Raw genomic sequence first — 16,368 nt, forward strand, 5'->3', positions numbered from 1 at the left:
GCTTTTCTAATCTAATGCTTTCAAATGGTGTACTAACAACAGTAGCCGTAGGAGTCATAACCATACAGCATGGAAACAGGCCTTACTGTCCAACTTGCACATGCCAACCAAGATGTCCCATCTACATTAGCCCCATTTGCCCGTATTTGGCCCATATACCACTAAACCCTTCCCATCCATGTACCCGTCCAAATGCCTTTTAAACGTTGTTATAGTACCTAACTCATCTACTTCCTCTGGCAACTCATTCCATATACGCACCACATGTCTTTGTATCATCAACATATGTGGTTTCAATTCCATCAATTGGACTTTCCCACTACTGAAACCATCCTCTCCACCCGGATTTGATCCTGACTCGGGTGCTGTCTGTACGGAGTTTGCACATTCTCCCTGTGACCACGCGGGTTTTCTCAGGGTGTTCCTGTTTCTTCTCACATTCCAAAGATGTGCAGGTTTGTGGGTTAATTGGCTTCGGTAAAAAAAAATCTCTAGTGTGTTGGATAGAATTAGTGTATGTATGGGTGAATGCTGGTCAGCATGGACTTGGTGGGCCAAAGGGCCTGTTTCCATATAACCATATAACAATTACAGCACGGAAACAGGCCCGTTCGGCCCTACCAGTCCACGCCGACCACTTTCTCTGACCTAGTCTCATCTACCTGCTCTCAGACCATAACCCTCCAATCCCCTCCCATCCATATACCTATCCAATTTACTCTTAAATAATATAATCGAGCCTGCCTCCACCACTTCCACCGGAAGCTCATTCCACACAGCCACCACCCTCTGAGTAAAGAAGTTACCCCTCATGTTACCCCTAAACTTTTGTCCCTTAATTCTGAAGTTATGTCCCCTTGTTGGAATCTTCCCCACTCTCAAAGAGAAAAGCCTACCCACGTCAACTCTGTCCGTCCCTCTTAAAATTTTTAAAACCTCTATCAAGTCCCCCCTCAACCTTCTACGCTCCAAAGAATAAAGACCCAACCTGTTCAACCTCTCTCTGTAGCTTAAGTGCTGTAAATCTCCTCTGTACCCTCTCCATTTTGACGACATCCTTCCTATAATTTGGCGACCAGAACTGCACACCATACTCCAGATTCGGCCTCACCAATGCCCTGTACAATTTCAACATTACATCCCAACTTCTATATTCGATGCTCTGATTTATAAAGGCAAGCATACCAAACGCCTTCTTCACCACCCTATCCACATGAGATTCCACCTTCAGGGAACAATGCACAGTTATTCCCAGATCCCTCTGTTCCACTGCATTCCTCAATTCCCTACCATTTACCCTGTACGTCCTATTTTGATTTGTCCTACCAAAATGCAGCACCTCACACTTATCAGCATTAAACTCCATCTGCCATCTTTGAGCCCACCCTTCCAAAAGGCCCAAGTCTCTCTGTAGACTTTGAAAATCTACTTCATTATTAACTACACCACCTATCTTAATATCATCTGCATACTTACTAATCCAATTTGCCACACCATCATCCAGATCATTAATGTAAATGACAAACAACAGTGGACCCAACACAGATCTTTGGGGTACTCCACTAGACACTGGCCTCCAATCTGACATACAGTTGTCAACCATTACCCTCTGGTATCTCCCATTCAGCCATTGTTGAATCCATCTTGTAACCTCACTATTAATACCCAACGATTTAACCTTCTTAATCAACCTTCCATGTGGAACCTTGTCAAATGCCTTACTGAAGTCCATATAGACAACATTTCAATGCTGTATCTCTAAACTAAACAAAAAATTAAAAAAGCATACAAATCCAGTTGCAGCAAAAGTGTGCAGGTGTTAAAAAATCCAAAACTAAAACTGAATGCTGGAACAGTGACCGCAACAGACCGTACTGGAGTTCGGATTGCGTACAGTGCCCTCCATAATGTTTGGAACAAAGACCCACCATTTATTTATTTGCCTCTGCACTCCACAATTTGAGATTTGTAATAGAAAAAAATCACATGTGGTTGAAGTGCACATTGTCCGATTTTATTAAAGGGTATTTTTACACATTTTGGTTTCACCATGTAGAAATTACAGCTGTGTTTATACATAGTCCCCCCCATTTCAGGGCACCATAATGTTTGGGACACATGGCTTCACAGGTGTTTGCAATTGCTCAGGTGTGTTTAATTGCCTCCTTAATGCAGGTATGAGAGGTCTCAACACCTAGTCTTTCCTCCAGTCTTTCCATCACCTTTGGAAACTTTCACAAAGGGACTGGCAGGCCAAGGAAGACCTTCACGGCTGATGACAGAAGAATTCTATAATAAAGAAAAACCCTCAAACACCTGTCCGACAGATCAGAAACACTCTTCAGGAGTCAGATGTGGATTTAATAATATATTCCTTTATTTGTCCCACACTGGGGAAATTTGTCAATGACCACTGTCCGCAGAAGACGTCATGAACAGAAATACAGAGTCTACACAGCAAGATGCAAACCACTGATTAACCGCAAAAATAGGATGGCCGGGTTACAGTTTGCCAAGAAGTACTTAAAAGAGCAACCACAGTTCTGGAAAAAGGTCTTATGGACAGATGAGATGACGATTAACTTACATCAGAGTGATGGCAAGAGCAAAGTATGGAGGAGAGAAGGAACTGCCCAAGATCCAAAGCATATCACCTCATCTGTGAAACACAATGGTTGGGGGGGGGGGGGGGGGGGGTTATGGCCTGGGCATGTCTGGCTGCTGAAGGTACTGGCTCACTTATCTTCTTTAATGATATAACTGCTGATGGTAATAGCATAATGAATTCTGAAGTGTATAGATACATCCTATCTGCTCAAGTTCAAACAAATACTTCAAAACCCATTGACCGGCAGTTCATTCTACAGCAAGACAATGATCCCAAACATACTGCTAAAGCAACAAAGGAGTTTTTCAAAGCTCAAAAATGGTTAATTCTTGAGTGGCCAAGTCAATCCCCCGATCTGAACCCAATTGAACATGCCTTTTATTTGCTGAAGAGAAAACTGAAGGGGACCAGCCCCAAAACAAGCACAAGCTAAAGATGGCTGCAATACAAGCCTGGCAGAGCACCCAGCAACTGGTGATGTCCATGAATCGTAGACTTCAAGCAGTCATTGCATGCAAAGGATATGCAACAAAATACTAAACATGACTTGTAGGAGCCATTTACGTTTAAATTAGTTACTGTTATTATATTATGGCCATGTTTAAAATTTCTAGTTTCTATTTGTCTGTCTGTACTTTGGAAGGTGGGATTTGATACGTAGAGGGCGTGTCTACATCTGAGGAGGCTAGCGTAACCACAGAGATTGGTGGTCAGTTTAGTCTCGGAGGATGGAGAGAAAAGTTTTTTACCACACGGTAACAACCACACGATAACGACTGTATTGTTTGAAGAGGAAACAGTTGATAAGAACGATAAGTTATGAATTATTCTTTTGATTTGTGCTACTTTAATAAAGACCTACTAATCAAGAAGCAGCTTTTGGAAGATTTGTTTTTGCTATCCTAGAGTGCGGTGTGTGCGTAACCTATATCTCCACCACATCCCCGAGCAGTAATGGCTACTGAAGTTGGACCTTGAGAAGGTATAGAAGCTGCCATAACATTTAAGTAAAAAACTGATCTACGAGTGGATAAGTAAAGTCCAATTCAACAGTGGAACTGAAGAAGAAGCTGAATCTCTGCCAGAGATTAAAGCTTAAATCCTGGAACAAGAATTTGACGGGCGCAGGCAAATTGACACAGTCTACACCTGAATCATTGGAAGATTAAAGACTTCATTGACCAGGTACCGTGAGTAGATCGACCGTTTGTCGTATTTGTAGCTAAGAACTTCAAGTTTAAAAGCCTGTGGGAACATTCTGCAGAAGTACTGAGAACAGTAAGAAGCTTGTTTATGCTACTTGAAGATAAGCCGCCAGCGCTGAGTATATGGCCTTGAAAATAATGATGTTGCGAACTTCTACAGATAAGGTGGACTCAGCTAGCAATTGTTTATAATAGATACTGGCAAGAAGACCTTCATAACCTTGAAAGTAATGATGTGTTTTGAAGAAATACCAGTTCTGTTTTGAATTCTTCTGGTGTTTATAGAACATTGTGATCACCAATTCATCATGGATCTTCCAGCAGGTAGGTATGAAGAAGAACCGCCACAGGAGGGAGATGCGGAGCCAGATTCAAGAAGATATGAGAAGAGAAACGTCAAGCTCACCGAGAAGGGAAAAGCAGCCTACCTGGAAAGATGCCAGAAGGATAGAGACAAGTTGTGGAAGCAGGTCATCAAGTCAATTGAATGCCAGAAGGAACTAATGGAATCAGATGGGAATGCGAGAAAAGTACAATCTAATCTGGATCAATTACTCGACCTCTGCCATGAGGTTGGAGAAAAACAACATTCAATTCTGAGTTTACAACTACCAGAGGAGCAATGTAAAAGGCACACCAAGTGGTTCGAAGAAAGGATGACATTTTTCGATGGTTTCATGGCAGACGCGGAGAAGTGATTGTCTGGAATTGTAGCCCGAACATTGCACTCTGATGTGGGAGAAGCTATGCAACAGGGTGTTGAAGTGGGAGAAGAAAGTACACCTCAGGATAGTGTCTTGAACGTTTCAACACGAAGATCAAGACATAAATCTGGTTCTGTAGCCAGTTCAACAACAAGGGTCTCTGCTCAAATGAAAGCCGAAGCTGAGATGGTTGCTCTCTCGCTAGAAGCTGCCGCCTTGGAGAAAAAATATGAGATTGAGGAACAAGAAGAACAGCTGAGCCAACAGCTGAAAAGACAAGCAGAACAGCTGAACAGGGAGGCTGAGGAACGAGATGAACAGCTGAAGAGATAGGCTGAGGAACGAAAAAGGCAATTGAGGAAGGAGAAGGAACGGTTGGATATAGCCATGAAGCTGGCAGTTGCCGGAGCACGGAGGGCCATACTGGAAGGCCAAAGATCAAAATGCAGCTTGAGAGTATCTCAGAAGAAGAGTTCCTTAGTCCAAGAAGGAGCTAGTAAGCTGGAAACAGCAGCTAAAGTCAACCCACAGCCCGAGCCAGTCTGGTCTCATGATGCAGAACTGGCAATGAGTGCGTGGATGGGTGACAAAACTTCACCAAAGCAACTGGGTGCCAGACCAAAGTAAACAACTTATGGGCTGTGTGTTGAGGCACGTAATAAGCCAGCGACCCAGCACTCTTTTCAAAGGCCTGTTCAGCATCCATCTGCGCCCAGCCAGGGATCTCAAAGTGAATTTTATGAATTGGTGAGGAATCAAACGAAAATCAGCAAGCTCCTAGCTCAACAAAATCTCTCTTCCACCTTACCTCCAATGGAAGGTATTACAAAATGCTGGAGTAACTCAGCAGGTCAGGCAGAATCTCAGGAGAGAACGAATGGGTGACGTTTCGGGTCGAGACCCTTCTTCAGACTGGTGTCAGGGGGCGGGACAAAGGAAGGAAAGAGGTGGAGACAGGACGATAGAGGGAGAACTGGGAAGGGGGAGGGGAAGAGAGGGACAGAGGAACTATCTAAAGTTGGAGAAGTCAATGTTCATACCGCTGGGCTGCAAGCTGCCCAAGCGAAATATGAAGTGCTGTTCCTCCAATTTCCGGTGGGCCTCACTATGGCACTGGAGGAGGCCCATGACAGAAAGGTCAGAGTGGGAGTGGGAGGGGGAGTTGAAGTGCTCAGCCACTGGGAGATCAGGTTGGTTAAGGTGGACTGAGCGAAGGTGTTGAGCGAAACGATCGCAGAGCCTGCGTTTGGTTTCGCCGATGTAAAGAAGTTGACATCTAGAGCAGCGGATACAATAGATGAGGTTGGAGGAGGTGCAGGTGAACCTCTGTCTCACCTGGAAAGACTGTTTAGGTCCTTGGATGGAGTTGAGGGGGGAGATAAAGTGAAAGGTGTCATTACCCTCAATGGAAATTCCTAAGTGTGACGGTGATCATTTGCAATATGAAACTTTCATAATAGCGTTTGAAGAAGGGGTGGAAGTGAAAACTACTAGTGACAGAGATCGCTTACGATTTCTGGAGCAAAACACAAGCGGATATTCAAAGCAGCTTGTTAAAAGTTGTCAGTTATCAAGGCAGAAGATGTGAAGGCGTAGCACGAGCTTGCAATATTTCTTAGGGGCTGTTGTAACTCGATGTTGTAACTCGATGAGAAATATCAACCATATGGAAGAAATGAATGTCGTTAGTAATATGAGGGCGATCATTCTAAAACTGCCCTTTCGGCTTAGAGAAAAGTGGAGATAAAGCAGGTCTAATACAGGAAGATGAAGACAGAGAGGCCATGTGATGGAGAACTTTGGTACATTCCTCATCACGGGGTGTATCACTCGAAGAAAGGAACTTTAAGAGTGGTCTTCGACTGTGCTGCGGTTTTCTAAGGGTAAATCACTTAACAGTGAACTGCTGCAGGGTCCAGACCTAACCAACTCACTCTGATGCAACTTTTCTGATGCAAGTGAAAGTGGTTACGGTACTGTTTCATAAATAAGACTGGAAAATTATAACAATGAAGTAAATGTAGAAAATGCTGTTATCTCTTTCTGTCAAAGACAAGGATGCAGGGAAGAGCTATCAACATTAGAAGCTGGTGAGCATGGTGTTAAAAGAAGCAGTCATTTATACAGGTTTTATCCGATTCTGGATAAAGGACTTCTGAGAGTAGGTGGTCGCCTGAATAAACTAGCGATGCCTGAAGAGACTAAGCATCCTATTATTCTCTCGAAGGACTTTCATATTTCAACATTGCTGTTACGACATATTCATGAACAGATTGGACACGGAGGAAGAAATTATATGCTGTTGAAACTTCGTAAAAAATACTGGATTATCAAAGCTAACTCTACTGCACCACCAGGTTCTTGGTTGATGGGCAGAATACTGGAGATCATGCCAGACGTTAAAGGTTTTGTGCGTACTGTACGACTTCAGATTAAGAACAACATCTTGGTATGACCGATAACCAAGATATGTCTGCTTCTAGGTGAAGGAGAAGATTGAAGAATCGTTAAAGAAGTCTGAATGTTAACATATAATGCATATTACTTTTGTTTTTGATACTTTTGTGTTCGAGGGGGCATGGCTGCATTCTGCAGCTGCGGCTCACCGGCAGTCTCTCTGTCTTTTTTTGGTTTTTTGTCTATTGTTATCGTTTAAATGTATCTTTTGATTTATTTTTAACTCTGTATATGTGGGGGGTGGTGGAAACCTTTTTTTCCAATCTCCTCAACGGAGATGCGACCGTTACCGTGTCGTATCTCCGTTCGCGCTGCGGCCTAACACTGTGGAGTCGGCGGCCTCCAGCTGGGATCGACCTTGAAGACTCCGGTCGCAGGGCCTGGACTTACCATCTCGGAGGCTTCGGCCGTGGGCCCTGCAGACCGCAACATCAGGAGTTCGCAGGTCCCTGGCTGGCGACCGGCTTTCGGGAGCTCCAGCCGTAGCAGCTTCGACCGCCCCGAAGCGCGAGGTTTGATTGACCCGCTCGCAGGCCCCTCATCGCCCTGCGTGGCCTGGCCGCGGCACTTTCCATCGCCCGGTGGGGGCTCAGGATCTTCATCGGCCTGCTCGACCCGGCCTGGGACTTTCCATCGCCCAGTAGGGGCTTCAAAAGTTGGGAGCCTCGATCGCCTCGTGGCACCATGGGAGAAGAATGAGGAGGAGATAAGACTTTTCTTTGCCTTCCATCACAGTGAGGGTGTGCCTGGAGCAATCACTGTGATGGCTGTTTGTGTTAAAAATTGTAATTGTGTGTCTTGTGTTCTTTATTGTCTACTGCCGGACCCTGACGTGAGAGGACGCTGGCGCTATTTGTTCGCCGCTTCTCCGTCAGGACAGTTCATTTGTTTGTTTTTATGTCTTGACTGTTTTTGTAAAGCGTCTTTGAGCATTTGGAAAAGCGCTATAAAAAATAAATGTTTATTATTATTATTATTATTATTATTATATGTTACGCTTTTATAGCTCCTTTTAATTTTGGTAATTGCTTCGTTATATACGTAGAACAATTAGGAGCCATTTACGCTTAAATTAGTTACTGTTATTATATTATGGCCATGTTTAATATTTCTAGTTTCTATTTGTCTGTACTTTGGAAGGTGGGATTTGATACGTAGAGGGCGTATCTACATCTGAGGAGGCTAGCGTAACCACAGAGATTGGTGGTCAATTTAGTCTCAGAGGATGGAGAGAAGAGTTTTTTTACCACATGGTAACAACCACACGGTAACGACTGTATTGTTTGAAGAGGAAACAGTTGATAAGAACGATGTTATGAATTATTCTTTTGATTTGTGCTATTACAATAAAGACCAATTAATCAAGAAACAGCGTTTGGAAGATTCGTTTTTGTTATCTTAGAGTGTGGTGTGTGCATAGGCTATATCTCCACATCCCCGAGTAATGGCTATCGAAGTTGGGCTTTGAGAAGGTATAGAAACTGCCATTACATGACTACTTTCATTTACATGATTCCCAAACATTATGGTGCCCTGAAATGGGGGAACTATGTATAAACACTGCTGTAATTTCTACATGGTTAAACCAAAATGTATAAAAATGGCATTTATTAAAATCTGACAGTGCACTTTAACCATTTTTTTTCTTCTCTCTATTACAAATCTCAAACTTGTGGAGTACAGAGGTAAATAAATAAATGATGGGTCTTTGTCCCAAACATTATGGGGGGCACTGTAAGTGAGGGGGCGAAAAACAGACAATGTTTTGGGTAGAGGACTTGTCCTCAGAATTGGAAAAATATGGAAAGTGAGCATACTTTAAATTGCAGAGGGTGGAGAGAACAGAGGGAATGTCAGTGAAAAAAGCTGAGTAATCCAATCTTTAGGCAACAATCTGGCAGATTCAAGTGTGCACGTTCTCGCCTTGCTAGTGAAGAGAAACAATCCCTTACTTCCCGAACTGTTCATCAACTTGGTAGACTGAAACCTGCAGCTGCTGCCTGCATACATATGAGTTATAGGATGGCAATTTCTATTGGAAAAAATATTGAGCTACATTAAATTTTAATCAATAAATGCAATCCAAAACAGATATTCAAACCATCACAAGTAAATCCATTTGGTAACTTTCCTGAATAATTTATTTATAAAATCTGTACTATACTTCTATTTGCCTTGAATATTTAGTAGGTCTTTTTAGATTTTCTCTTGAAACTTTAGTACATCTAAGGCCGATGAAGTTATCCATTTCCAAGTACTAACCTTTGCTGAGACTTTTTGGTTGTTCTCAGCTGCCTGATTTGTTTTTGCTTTTGTTCCTTGTTTTCATTGTCTCCATCACCATCTTCTTCATCTGCTGATACTGGCCTCTTTTTCCCCCTTTTGCCTCCTTTTCCTTGGGTCTCACCCTTTGAAAGTTCCTCATTAGTAGTTTTGGGTGGGCGCCCTCTCCTTGTTTTCTTTGGTGGACTATTCTGTTCATCCTCGTTCTCCAAGAGGTCTTCCTTTGATCGCTTCTCCTCTGGCCGCTGCTGTTCATCTGATTCAGAGGTGTGTGTGGCTCTTTTCCGGCCACGTTGACTTGTTTTCACGGGTTTCACCTGATCCAGAAGTTCTACATTTGATCGATCTTCTTGATCTAATGAAATGGCAGGCAATCCTTTCTTTCGTCCTCTGGGTTTATCGGTTTCTGACTATAAAGAACAAATGGTTAATCCCACTGGTAGGCGTGCAGAAATAGCCTTTACACCAATCTGAGATGGGTATTCTGCAAAACAATTATGAGACCAACTCCAAAAATCTAAATGACAAGCTCATTGCAATGAACAACCACTCGTTTCAACACTGTGAAACATTTGACAGACAGTTGTAAACACAAATGACCATTCAATATAACCAGAACTGCAGATTAAATTTGGATCAGACTGAAAAACCTTTGATACCTTCTCATTTTTAATGTTCACTGCCACCTAACTATTCATTTTTATTCCATGCAAAGTTCCATGCGCCTCTTTCAAGGAGTCCATTCAAGGCGGCAGAACTCAAACATAATACATCCTGGTTCTCGTGAAATATGTTTCAAGTTTGACCCTGATACTGGATCTTAATAAACAGGAGATATGGTTCAGGATACCAAAATGCAAATCTCAGAATGCATTAAAAATATAAATTAATTGGCCTCACATTGGTGGAAGATGATTAAGTGTCTCCAGGACAAGGAGACTAAAAAAGTCAACGTGGAAAAGGGAAGAGGTTGGTGAATTTCATGTTAAAAGAGGCTCATTGAGAAATAGTGCAGTTTAAATAAACAAAGGGAGAGACACACAAAGAATGGCAGATGCTGAAATCTTGAGTAAAACAAAGTGCTGGAGGAACTCAATGGGGGTCAAGCAGCAGAGGAAATGGACAGACTCTTGAGACCCTTCCTTTGGAGTGAAAGAGTGGAGGGGAGATAACCAGTATAAAGAGGAGGGAGGGGCTGAGTGGGGCAAAATCACCAGGCAATAGTGGATACAGGTAATAAATGGTGGACGGAGTCAGGTGGGATGACAACAGAAGCTGGGATGTAGTTGTTGGAGGTAACAGGGAGCAGCAGATTATGGAATCTGATGGGAAAAGAAGGTGGAGTATGGGACCAAATAAGCAAGGTGAGGCAGGTCAATGGAAACAGGGTGGGAAGAAAAGGAGCCTGATGAGAGGAATGTTTGAGTCATGGGTGAATGGTGTGGGTGAGGAAGCAGCTGGGTGAGAGGGGGGTGTGAGTAATGGGAAAAATGGGCATGTGTGGGAGGAACAGGGTGGATAGTGGGTCGGGGCAGATCAAGGGAGATTAACTGTAAGTGGAGAATCCAATGTTCATGCCGTTGAGTTGTCAACTACCGAGGTGGAAAACAAGCTACTGTTATGTGTCAGAAGAAACTGCAGATGCTGGTATACACCAAAATTGACACAATATTCTGAAGTAACTCAGCGGGCCAGGGAGCATCTCTGGAGAAAATTAATAGATGCCATTTTCAGGTCGACACCCTTCATCAGACCAGATTTGGGACAAAACCCTTCATCAGACCCGATGAAGGGTCTCGACCCGTAACATCACCCTTTCCTTTTCTCCAGAGACCCACAGTTAGTCCAGCATTTTGTGACAAACTACTGTTATCTCCAGTGTGCCTTTGGCCTTGCCCTGGCGTGGAGGGGGCTGAACACAGACAGGTCAGTGTAGGAATGGGAAAGGGAATTGAAATGACTGGCAACTGGGTACTCCAGGTTGTGATGGCAGACAGAGTGCATGCATATGGCAAAATGCTCGCCACGTCTCCATCTGATCTCATCAACGTGGAGGAGGCCACACTGAGAGCATCGAATGCACCTACAATTGAAACTGTGCCATCATGAACTTTTCTCTCCCTTCCTGATACAGTGGACCAAATTTTCAGAAGGAGCAGAAGGCATCGTCTCCACTCCTCAAAGAGAGAGCAAATCTTCAACCCCTGCAATCAACCCAATAATTACTGCTATCAAAATTCCAATTTATTTCGCCTACAAGTCCTACCTTGTGAGAAAGAATTCTGTACCTGCCACAATTTTTAAAGCCACTTTTATCAAATTGGACATCATTGAAATCATGTATTGTCTTTCCACTGACTGGTTTGCATGCAACAAAAGCTTTTCACTGTGCCTCTGTACACTTGACAATACAATAAATAAACTAAACTAAATTTGACCGGCTTGTGGTCTTTGACATGGTTCACTTCCTTATCCCCCTCCAGTGCTTCTAATGCTGTGCAGTCGGTGTGATTCCATAGGTATGTTTCGTTCTCAGCCAGCAGGGTGTTCTTCCTGCTTCTGCACCCTTACTTCCGGCGACTTGCCCCAATCTATTCTTGCTCCTATTTCTCACCTCCATGCTGCCTGTTCCAAAAACGTCCATGGGTACCATGATGACCACCAGCTTGTTATTTTGAACAACCATCACTTCTCTTAAACCTACCAATTTCTCCAATTTTTCACAATCTTGGTGTTACATTCCATCTGAGATGAGCTGAGCTCATTCATCACTGAAAATTTATGCTTTCTCTTGATCATTTTCCTTATTCTAGCCTCCATTGAGTTGAGCTAACAAAACTGTGCTGCCTGTATCCTAACTCATTCCGAATCCTAATCATTGGTCAAGCTCATGCTTTCTGATCCACACTGGACCCAAGTTAAACAATTCCTTGATTTTTTAAATCCTCATCCTTGCTTTCAAATTTCATCCCCTCCCCCCACCGCAAATACCACCGTCCACCGCCGATGCCCACAACGGACCCTACTGTTAAAACTCCATCAAACCTACAATCTTCAATAATCCCAGTGCTAATTAATTCTGGATCTCTTAAGAATCCCCAATGCAATTGCTCTAATGGTCTAACATCTTGTGTGGCTTGGTCAGTTTTACTTGAAAGCACTCACATAAATTGTCTTATGACAATTTGTCTTATGACAATTTGTCTTATGTCTTATTGTCTTATGACAATTTGTCTTATGACAATTTATTACACGGAAGGTACTTTAAAAAATAATAATAGCCTATTAGGGCTTAAAGGGATAAAGAAAAACTGCAACACTAACATTTTAGAATGTTGACAGGTGATCTAATATAAACTTTTAAAATGAAGGAGACTGCAGAAAAATCTGGTGGGAAAATTTTGATCGGTTGGAGGTTCAAACAGCTTCTCTGGAGAAGATAAATAGGTCATCTATCCACCTTCTCCTTAGATGCTGGCTGACCAGCTGAGTTATTCTAGTACTGTGTCTTTGTTTGTAAATCAGCATCTGCAGTTCTTTGTGTCACTAAGTATAGTTATGTTGCTGTTTATGGAGCAATAGCATAAAATTAGAGTTCAACTCTGATGCAGTATAGAAGGTATCACAAAATGCTGGAGTAACTCAGCAGGTCAGGCAGCATCTCTGGAGAGAAAGAATGGGTGACGTTTCGGATCGAGATCCTTCTTTAGATGGATGTGAAGTCTGAAAAAGGGTCTCGACCCGAAACGTCACCCATTCCTTCTCTCCAGAGATGCTGCCTGACCTGCTGAGTTACTCCAGCATTTTGTGATACCTTCCATTTGTATCAGCATCTGCAGTTATTTTCCTGCATGTCTGATGCAGTATAATTAAATTTTGGAATAGGCTCACACATGAATAAGCATATCAGCCTCTACGAATTGGATATCAAAACTTGGGAGAAGTCCAATTAGTAAAAAAGAGCAAAAGCACACAATATTAATAAATGTCAAATGCAGAGATATACAAATATAGGGAGAATTTGTTTTCATGAAACAAGCACTTGGTCCTTGAACAGCAAAAATGAAAAAAAATCCAACCTTCTAACACTTTCAGTAAAATGTACTTAATCATACCAAGAAAATCACCAGGTTAGTAATGAGCCATCAATTATCTTGATAAACCATCTTGCCTTATCCCCAAACCATTGATATTTGATCCTTAATAGCACTAAATCAAATTAGTTCTGACCTCAAAAGAGCTTTGCCACGGAACATAGTCTTCTCTTGAACACAGTTAGACATACCCTCAGATGGTCTGAGTCTTCCCTCTTTTCCATTTTCTTTGCTTGTAGAGGTGGGCTCTTCATTACTGTGATGTCTTCATTTTCACGGTGATCGATTTCAGTGCTATCCACCCTTGAATAAACAATTGACAAATTAAACATTTAAATGCATTTAACACACTTTAATTGGTTTAATGTTCCATTCCCTTATGCAAATTTTCACGTCCATATACTTCACTTTTTAAAAGGTATTTTTGCCCACATTTCCCCACCAAATTGATGTCATAAGATGATTAAGAAATACAGATAAAACATTATCCGTTATTACCGAAAAATAGTCAGTGTATGTTTGTTAATGGGTCCTTGGTGAGTCAATTTTCCATTATTAAATAACTGTTACTATGTGAAGATTATGCATCTATCATAAGGGTTGTTCAGAAAAGGATAAAATTAGTCTTTTTCATTATCAGTCATCAGTACTTAGGGCAGATAAGTATTTACAAATTCAAACAGATAACTCTATTCCTATTTTGTTTGCTTTCAGAGCCAAACAACTGTGAATTAACTAACCACAATTTTAAAACATGTTATCAATAGACAATAGACAATAGGTGCAGGAGTAGGCCATTCAGCCCTTCGAGCCAGCACCGCCATTCAATGCGATCATGGCTGATCACTCTCAATCAAACAGTGAACGATCCATTTGAAGAAGAATCTCAACCCAAAACGTCACCTATTCCTTTTTTTCAGAGATGTTGCCTGACCCGCTGAGTTACTTCAACATTTTTCTATCTTCTGTTGTCCTTATCTCTATTATCCTTAAAATAGTGAATGCCAGGCTGGTGAAGCTGAGCATCAATACTCCTCAGTGCATCTTGCTGGAGGGTAATTAGCACCCCTCCTTTCAGCTACATCATCTCTTAACAGAAGTTGGTGAACAGTGTTCACGAATCGCACCTCAGAAAATTATCTTTCTATCTGAAAAATGGCAATCTAACTTGGAACGTTGTTAATCAATTATTACAGTACGGTATAGCACTAATTAGTAACCCATTGTTCTAAATCTGCTACTAAGACAAACAAATTGCGACGCCTGCTTTCATTAAGAATGCTTTTTGCAAGCACATCTCATTTCTTCCTTTTTAATATTTTTTAAAATCTATTTTTCTTTAAACCATTATAGAAATGGTATCTCAAATCAGTTTCCCCAAAGAAAATGTACTGCCTTTTAAAATGACTACTGTATTCAGTTTGTTTTCAATTGAATGGCACTGGAAGTTCTTAATAGTGGACATTTAATTAGTATGGATCAAAGTAAAGGATCAAAATTAATTTTTAAACTAGGGATTATGCAATCATCCATGCAAAAATAATTTTAATTTAGCTGTTTAAATTAAACAGCTAAAAATCCAGATTTAAATTATAGGAAATTTATAAAAAATACTTTTGACAACTGAATATCCTTATAATTTTAGGTAGTCCAAAGTAACTCAACCTATGAAAATATCAAAAAAAGACGAAGTGCTGGAATAACTCAGTGGGTCAGCCAGCATCTCTGAAGAACATGGATAGGTGAAGTTTCAGGTCAGGACCTTTCTTCAGACTTATTGTGGTTTGGTGGGGGGGGGGGGGGGGCTGGAGGAGAGGTGGGAACAGGACAAAATCTGGCAAGGGATAGACACAAGGAACTGCAGATGCTGGTTTACAAGAAAAAAGACAAAGTGCTGTACAATTCTGCAGGCCAGGCAGCATCTCTGGAGAATACGGATAGGCGATGTTTCTGGTTAGGATCCTTTTTGGTAAAGTCCAGGTAAACCCCCTTCCCAGTTTCCTACCAGTTTTACTGTCTCCGACTACATTCTATCTCTGTACTGCCCACTCCCCTGACATCAGTCTGAAGAAGGGTCGCGACCCAAAACGCCACCCATTTTTCTCTCCAGAGATGCTGCCTGTCCTGCTGAGTTATTCCAGCATTTTGTGTCTACCCTTTTTGGTAAATCAGCATCGGCAATTCCTTGTGCCTCTATAGAAATATCTTGCTTATTTTGCTGTACCTTACTTTACTTCTTCCGGGAGAACTAGGATTAGAATTGCTGCTGGCATTACTCATCGTTTCCATGCGTGATGTCTTGGTCTGTGCCTGTTTTCCAGCTGACGACAGAGGCTTATTAACTGCACCAAGAACATTTGTTGCCTTCGGCTGTATGGAACAAAATCCAAAATGATGTAGTACTGATTGGTAGCTCAAATTCAAATTCAAATCAGTAGATAGTAACAATATCAAATCTTAAGGCCTAAAAATATAAAATTATATTGAATTGATCGGTAGTTCAAATTCAAATTAGCATTCAGCAGCAGTATAATTTTAGTCTAATTAATACATTTAATGCAATTAAAAATAAGTACATGTATGTTTTAAAACTATTACTTCACCTTACAAAAAGTCATTTCTAAGCAAGTTTTCAACAGTTATAGAAGCAAATGAACTGAAACAATATCAAGAGTCAAGGATGTTTATGATGTACAAAATTAAGATTGAGATTTGTAAGCAGATATTTAATAGGAACTGAATTGTTTCCCTATTTACGAGTATATTAGAATTTAAAAGATTAAAGAGTACCTTTCCAGGTGTGAAAAACACTTTCATTTCTGAAGGCAGGTAATTTTTACTGTTGTTGAAGTTCTGGAAAAGGTTGAGAAAGCAATCATTTCAATTTCAACAAATATCAATAGTGTTGTTATACAGTGAAGTGGCCAGATTACAATTTACCTTCTTCATACCATTATTTACGTTTGGATGTTCTATGAAAGTTCTAATGCTGTCAATAAGTTTTATATGGAAAAACA

The 16,368-nt window shown here is 41.4% G+C and overlaps 1 protein-coding gene across 7 annotated transcripts in view; it reads right to left on the reverse strand.

Moving 5' to 3' along the window:
- The window catches only part of pds5b (PDS5 cohesin associated factor B), a 136,099-nt gene that overhangs the window by 13,770 nt on the left and 105,961 nt on the right, over nucleotides 1-16,368 (reverse strand). For 6 of the 7 annotated variants that reach the window (XM_078402350.1, XM_078402354.1, XM_078402349.1 and 3 more), the window contains 4 exons: nucleotides 16,142-16,204; nucleotides 15,576-15,721; nucleotides 13,543-13,654; nucleotides 9,237-9,667 (listed from right to left, as the gene is read on the reverse strand). In XM_078402350.1, the coding sequence (XP_078258476.1) occupies nucleotides 9,237-9,667; nucleotides 13,543-13,654; nucleotides 15,576-15,721; nucleotides 16,142-16,204 (752 nt within the window). Of the gene's footprint in view, nucleotides 1-9,236; nucleotides 9,668-13,487; nucleotides 13,655-15,575; nucleotides 15,722-16,141; nucleotides 16,205-16,368 lie in introns of those variants that run through there. The other variant, XM_078402355.1, reaches the window with a different exon arrangement.

Source organism: Rhinoraja longicauda, chromosome 7 (assembly GCF_053455715.1).
Source record: "Rhinoraja longicauda isolate Sanriku21f chromosome 7, sRhiLon1.1, whole genome shotgun sequence".
Taxonomy (NCBI): domain Eukaryota; kingdom Metazoa; phylum Chordata; class Chondrichthyes; order Rajiformes; family Arhynchobatidae; genus Rhinoraja; species Rhinoraja longicauda.